The 7,334-nt window shown below is 46.4% G+C and overlaps 1 protein-coding gene across 1 annotated transcript; it reads right to left on the bottom strand.

Annotated features, from left to right (window-relative positions):
- Positions 1-278: 278 nt before the first annotated feature.
- On the bottom strand, positions 279-6,996 carry klf6a (Kruppel like factor 6a). Its single transcript, XM_006806358.3, has 4 exons — positions 6,619-6,996; positions 4,457-5,030; positions 3,601-3,724; positions 279-3,119 (listed from the first exon to the last, which is right to left on the bottom strand). The coding sequence occupies exons 1-4, from the start codon at positions 6,718-6,720 to the stop codon at positions 3,068-3,070; spliced, it is 852 nt and encodes a 283-aa protein (XP_006806421.1). The 5' UTR covers positions 6,721-6,996; the 3' UTR covers positions 279-3,067.
- Between the last annotated feature and the right edge of the window lie 338 nt (positions 6,997-7,334).

Raw genomic sequence — 7,334 nt, 5'->3', positions numbered from 1 at the left:
GCCAGCTTCTCCAAAGATGGTCATTCAAGAGAGAAAGGTATGTACGAGTCAGGAAGAGGCGAGGTTGTTCAGAAACAAAGTATGCAGTGTTTCAACCACAGCTCTGATCTAATGTGATCTGTGTAGCTGCAGGGCAAGTTAAAAATATATTCCTCCAGCCAAAAAAAGAAATGGAAAAAAATTTACAAAAAACCCAAAAAATGAAAAAAAAAGGGGGTTTCACAGTAATAAAGCATAACTCAGGAGGAGAATCAACAAATGAGACAAAGGAGGCGAGCCAAGGTCAGATAAGAATTTCTTATTCCAATAAAAAATACATTCATACAGAAATATAACAATTTTGCAAAACAATTTCAAATAAAAATTTCATAAAGCATAAACATAACAATTTTACAAAAGTTTTTTTTTCCTTTTTTTTAATACAAAGATTTGAGAGAACAAAGACCTCTGTGTGTGTGTGTGAGACAGAGTAGTTTGGGTAGTGGAGATGAAAGTGATGATGGAGATGTGAAAAAAAGAAATGCGAGCAAAGACAAGAAGGAAAGAAAAAAAAGCATGAGGCTGAATCAAGGCTCAATTATCACTTGGAACAGTATCGGCTGCTGTTTTCGCAGAATGGATGTTCCTGCTCTTTGCCTGCCAAAGGCCTTGCCAGCGCTCCCAAAATCTATCGCAGCAAGCACTTTCAAGTTTGTACTCATCCCCGTCTCCAGTGCCCGCTCATCTGAAATCCATATGTCGGAGCATGCCGCTCTGCAACTTGCTGCGACATTGGATTCCTGCAGCCGGGTCGCTGACCTAGAGACAGTGCCGCACAAAGATTTATCCTAAAGCAGTAATCGGTAGAAGCCCGAGCGCTTTGGGAGTCGGGGGGTTGGGCTCTACTTTGTCGTTGAGGGTCCTTCTCCCTCCACCTCCAAACAGAAACTTTGATGAGCTTTTTTTGTGGCCAAATTTCCCAGATCCTGAGAGCCTCCATTCACCCCACCAGGCTCACTCCTGTGGTTTTCATAATACTGTTGCAGCTTGGCTAAAACAAAGCTCTCCAGACAGGTCAATAACCAACCTACACAGTCAGCAGTCTGTGACAGATTCCATGCCAACAAAGCCTTTAGCAATTCATTACTGTGAGGCGGTACAAGGCGAGGCCTGTCCGACTGCAGCCTGTTAATTACAATAAATCTTTAGCTTTTTTCCCCCCTTCAGTCCCACTCGAAGGGATGCAGGGACAAGGAAAGGGGGGTGGTCGAACTGGGGTGGGGAAGGACACCGGTGAATGAGGAGCAGCACTGTGTGTGATGGACTTCAGTACATACTACACAGTAGTTAACATCTTTAATAAATGAATTTAAGTGCTCTAAACATACAGCATTTGTCCTATGTACAAGTTCAAACTTAAATTAATGGCATTTACATCGACTAAACTGGTGCTCCGACTCAAAAAGAGTCGGGAAAAAAAAAAGGCAGTTGACTCAGAAAAGGTACTTTTGTGAACATTTACATTTAAACAACAAATTAACTGCCAGAAAAAACTAGTTTAAACACAAAGTAGGTGCAATTTCATTTGTAATTGAGCCTTGATTAAGCTTTTCGCAAATCACCCAGACAACAAATGTGACACCCCAAAGGGAGCAAAACCACGGCTACCCCAGAGGGCCGAGTCACTTGCATAAGGCACCATTAAAGGTCAACAGTGCATTATTGGAAAGAAAGTACAAAAAAAAAACCAAAATGACTCCTCAAGGCAAAGAATGAATGAGAACGTTATCAAGCAGGGGTGATCTGACAAACCAGAATGAAGGCAATGGATTTAAGTGTTAAAATATGTATTAAAAAAAAGAAGAGGAAATCGTCAAGGCTTTATGTACAATATTGTAACATTTAACTGTTTGCCGTTTAGCTGCACTTTTATTGAAACTATCTGGAGTCCTGATTACAGTGGAAACAGGAAATGAAGAAACCCTAGAACCATGCAACACCTGTCTATGATACTGAAGTTATAGTATAGTTGTGTTATACCTCTAAGCACACAGCTTATACAATTGAACTACAAATGAGCTTTGTAGCTTGTAAAAAAATAATAAACCAGGCTACATAACACATTGCACATTTAGTAGCTGCACCAAAAACACCAAAAAAAGCTCCTGTCATACAGTGACCAAGAGAGGGGAGGGGTGTAGGGGGGCGTTTTGGTCCCTAGGTTACACAGACCAGAAGGTGACATGTCAGCACCCCTCTCTCTCTCTCTCTTTGTCACTGGCTCTGGTCAAACCCAAGGCCTCGCTAGCTTCAGAGAAGCAGGGGGGCCCCCCCTCCCTCACCCAAGTCTGGTTACCACACAAGACAGGCAGGCAGGCAGGAGCTTCCTCCCTGCCTCATCCTCACACCGCCACCAGGGAAACACAAGCGGAATGCTTCTCCCAGAATGCTCAGTCCACAGCAACATTGGTACCAGCCCATCCGCCAATCCCATCTCTTCTACCCCCCCCAAATTCTCCTCTTCCTCTCCTCTTTCTTCCAGATGGGGAGAAGGGGGGGGTCCGGTAGCCAATCGCAGACATTCACAGTGCACACATGCTTGCCTCAGACAGTTTAGTAAAGTACCAGTGTATCTGCTGTCTGGGAGATGTCCCCAAAACATCATGCACCATACGTACAAATCATTCACTCTTTAATTGTCTTTTCTTTTTATTTCTTCTGTTTTTTTTGTTTCGTTTTTTGTTTTTTTTGTGTGTGTTTTAAGTCCTTCTCAATCCAAAAAAAACAAAAAGAAAAAAAAACCGACAAAAAAAAAAAACTTGCCCATCCATGATTTTGTCCTCTTGTTGCAACAGACGACCTTCAGAGCGCCTTTCTCCGAAGAGAGGTCCCGGAGGCACTGGGTTTCAGTATGGTGCAAAACGGCATGCTTTGGCTGGAACACTCTCCCGCCACCCTGCTCTGGGACAGTTCAACCAAGAGACTGGTCGGGAGGCGGCGTTTGTTTACATTTTTTTTTCCTTCCTCTCCCCTTTTCAAAACTTTTTTTCCCCCCCACTTTGTGGCGTCGCTCGGCGCTCACCCCGCTCTAGATGTGCCTCTTCATGTGAAGAGCCAGATGGTCAGACCTGGAGAAACATCTGTGGATAGATTGGGGGGAGGCGAGAGAGAAAGTCAGTAAGATGCTGGATGAGGCACGCTGTAGGGCATGAAGATAGTCGTTGCAATCTGCAGACCTAAACTGAGAAATTCGTAATATGAAGAAGCCAGTTGCTTCATTTTTCCTGCAGCCTGGCTTTTCCTGATTTTTGTGTCAAAGACTCTAAAAATTAGAGCCCAAACATCAACGCAGACAAGCAATCTTGACATCTGACTCATAAGCTTCTGTTGGGCCTAGCATTAGTTAGCATTACACGATATATATCAGAGCGATCCATTCATTAGTCGAGTACTAGTTTTTTGGGCTACACGAATGTGCTCCCAGTCTAAAGACAAGCATCACTGCTAGGATGATGCATGGGAAGTGAAAATAATAAATTAAAAAAATCAGATCCCATGAGAACAAAAGCAGTCTTATCAGAAGCCCGGTGACAATGCTCGGAGATAAACAGCCCAGCTTACCTGTCACAGTGACTGCATTTAAATGGCTTTGCCCCGGTGTGCTTCCTGAAGTGTCTGGTCAGCTCGTCGCTTCGTGCAAAACGCCACTCGCAGCCCTCCCACGAACACCTGTATGGTTTCTCACCTGCGGGAGCAAACAAGAAGATTGGTTAAAAGCCGCGCTAACATTTCCTCCTGGTGTGATGACGTGCTTGTTTCGTTCATTCAAATCAATCAGGAAGACGGGCTGCCAAAGCCGTCTGAAACCTGGGATACCACTGAACCTGTTGGCTCACAGGCTCTGCGTGCATGCAGCTCGAAACATGCCAAGAATGTCAACAGTGCTGCGGTGTGGCTGAATGTGTGGGATATTTAAAATGCAAAACAGAGGAGGGAAAGAAAGAAGAAGCCACAAGTGCAATTTCACACTGCTGATCAAACACAAGGGACATTGGAATGACCAGTCAAAGCACCTCCCAGTTCGGTCCCCCCGGCTCCTCAGCCAGTCTCCCCTTTCCCATGGTGAAACCCAATCTGTTTTGAAGTCCTTTTATCTCCAACGTGCAACCCCTCCCCCTTGTAAACCCCCCCCCCTCCTCCTCGCTCTCTCTCTGGCTCAGTCAGTCACATTCCAGATAGATTAGGTCACAGTTTAGCTATCCAGCCATGCAGAGCTAATACTCAGCGCTCCAGCTGAGGACATCATGCACTGTGGACCTTTAATTACATGACACAATGGGCAGACGATGCCATTAAGGTGGAAGACTGAATTAACAGCACTCCTGGCATCGACTCAATAAAATCTGAGATTTGATTTTTTTAAAGAAAGTACTGTGTTTCCTGTTTTTATTCTGAGGCCGATAGAGCCGGGACTCACCTGTGTGTGTGCGCTGGTGTGCTTTTAAGTGGGAGCTCTTTGTGTAAACCTTGCGACACCCATTGAAGTGGCACCTGTGCACACGCCTCCTGCCGTCCGGAGATGCGTCCCCGCAGGGAAGTCCCGTCTTTTCCGAGCTCTTTGCCACGCCGCCGCTCCTGATTTTGACCGGCAAGTGCAACTCGGAGTGCGTGCTCACCCAGTTGCTCATCGCGCCGCCGGCCTCCGAGTTGGCCTCGGGAGAGGATGGAGGTGTGCTAATGACAGAGGGGCTAAAAGGTCCAGAGCCAACCAAGACAGAGCCCAGAGGGTTAGAGGTAAAGCTGTGAGTGGGCGAGAGCTCCTCAGAACTGTCTGAAGCCTCGCTGCTGGCGTCTGAATTCACACTGTTGGTTTCCAAGATTTGGCTGTCCTGATTGTCCTCCTCGTGGGCCTTTGGGTCAGACTCGGCCTTGGCCTTATCCCCGCAGGCCAAGATCAGCTTGCTCCAGAGGTCCTCCTGGCTGTCGAACTTGAGGTCGGATGTGGAGACGTAAGGCTCGCTCTGCAGGTAGCGCTCCAGCTCCAAGCACGTCTGGATGAATGCAAAAGAAAAAGACACAGTAAGAACAGATGAGTCACAGCACATTCACTCACAGCAGCAAAATGCTTCTGCGAGCGGGGAAATCCTTTTAAATCATGCATGCGCACATCCCCAGTATGCTTTTGGCTGGTGGAATATTTGCTAAACGCTTACAGCGGGAAACCAGCAAATTTCTGCTATTTCTGCATGTGCAGTAATGAGGCTGCACTGATTAAGCAATGGAAGGAAAATTAAAGAAAAAACAACCAATATTTGCTGCTTCTTTGTGTCACATGACGCACGCTGATAAGCGTCTTAAAAGCTAAGCCACGATTTTTCAAAACTTTAAACTTTTGATGGCCAATTTGGGGAAAAAATAAAAACACATGCTTCTAGAAACCGCCATTATTTGCATTTCCTGATGCCAGCGTCACTAATCATGTGTCTCCTTTGCTCAGCTCAGCCCCCTCCACCTCTGATTGGACATCATAACACGACGCGACCACATGGAGTTCATTGAGCAGCCTCAGCTCTGAGCTCTCCTGCAGCCAAACGTGCAGTGTCATTTCAGCACTCCACAATGACTCACTCAACAAATATAGAGTCCTTTTAAGGAAGCCGCTCAACTTCCCCCTCCAACATTTCAGCTGCTTGTCCTCATGCAGGACCGCTGTCATGCAATCACGTCCTTCCCCTCACTGTCAGCCACTCCAAGCCCCAGCTGTGAAAAGATTCACTGACTCTAAATTTACTAACTTATACAGGGCCCTTAAAGTTAAAAAGCAAAAAAGGAGGAGGGGGGGGGGGTCATTAGAAGAAGAGATCTGAGACAGCAGCTTTTATAAATATTCTCCTCTAGGCCTCTGCAGCTTTACACTACATTTTTCCAGCTGTGCTGGTGTCTACTCATGCGAGGAGGAGGACGAATTGGCCGAGGCTTGACATTTTGATATCGTTATGCCGTGGAGCCCATTCAAATCCCAAGAATGATACAAACATCTGTTTCGTAAAGGAAAACAAATGCTCTGAAGCACAGAGACTTATAACGCAGATCCCACAACAGACTTATAACCATGTGATTTGAAAAGCACCGACAACGACGTCCTCTACTCTCATGCTGATTTCAAACTGCACTTCCTTCCCACAACCGCTGTCATTCGCCAGCATGTGTCAGCAGTTGACAGAAGCACCCCAGTGCCCTGAAAGCATCGGCCGAAAAACAAGCAGAAGCCGTGCTCCAAACAGAGCAGTGGCAGTGAACGCAGCAGCACGCCGATTCTGCTCGAGTTACTCTCTCCCCATTCATCTCGGACTCCAGCTGTCAGACTGACACACTGATCCACTTCAGCCTGCCACAAACTTCAGAACCAAACAGAAAATGAAACGGGATCCGTCTAAGCACCGGAAGCCTGTTTTTGTACAACCGTTATCAGAGTACATACACGCACATAGTACATATAAATACATTTGAAGTTGTCCGCCGTGTCATGTCAAGAAGAGCATGAAACCTGCTCAGTTCCGCTTTGCCTTACAGGCTCAAATTGAGACTTAGTAGTGGAAAAAAAAAGAGCTGCTAGCGGATACATTAACTTATATTCACCTGCTGCCAGTACTCCTCCAGTGACGGTAAGGCTGAGAAATAGCCCGTGTCGTGAACTATTTGAAGTTCTTGAAAGATGCTGCACATGGGTAGAACATCCATTTTTCCCCGAGCTTGTGATTTTTTTTATTATTTAAATTTGTTTTAGCTGCACTTAAATATATTTTTCTCAGGTAGAAAACCCAGTGAAAGACACAGCAGGATCCCTCCGCGATGCAAACGACTTGTACTCAGCAGCAGAAGAAGACTCCGCGCGTCAGTCAGCCAGTCAATCCCCCCCTTTCCTTCTTCTCTCGCTCTCGTTCAAGGTATTTGCAAACACTGCACCACACTGGATGGGGAACAACTGCGCTCTGCAAACTTCCCTCTTCAAACCTCGATGCCCCCTCCCCTCCTTCCCTCTTCTCCTCTGCCGCCCCCTCATCGTCACCAGTTACGCCCGCCTCCCTTTCCACCAATCAGTGACGAGCAGAGCAAGGGCCCGCGAATGATATCACAGCCGACCAATCGCGTCGGGCCGCTTACTCATCTCCGCTTTTAAGTGGTTCGTTTAACTCTCAGTGGCTCGTCTCTGATTGGCTGGTATTTATAGCCACATATATATAACCAGCGACGGACTCTTTTCGCCGTAGTCTTTTTTTCTGTCGACGGTGTTTCGCCACAGACAGCGCATGTGAGCCGAAACAGTTTCTCTTCTGTGGCGAAACCTCTTGTGT

This window comes from Neolamprologus brichardi, chromosome 9, assembly GCF_056152115.1.
Source record: "Neolamprologus brichardi isolate AB-2024 chromosome 9, ASM5615211v1, whole genome shotgun sequence".
Classification (NCBI taxonomy): Eukaryota; Metazoa; Chordata; class Actinopteri; order Cichliformes; family Cichlidae; genus Neolamprologus; species Neolamprologus brichardi.
The sequence above is the reverse complement of the archived record's forward strand: the minus strand, read 5'-3'. Positions and strand labels throughout refer to the sequence as shown.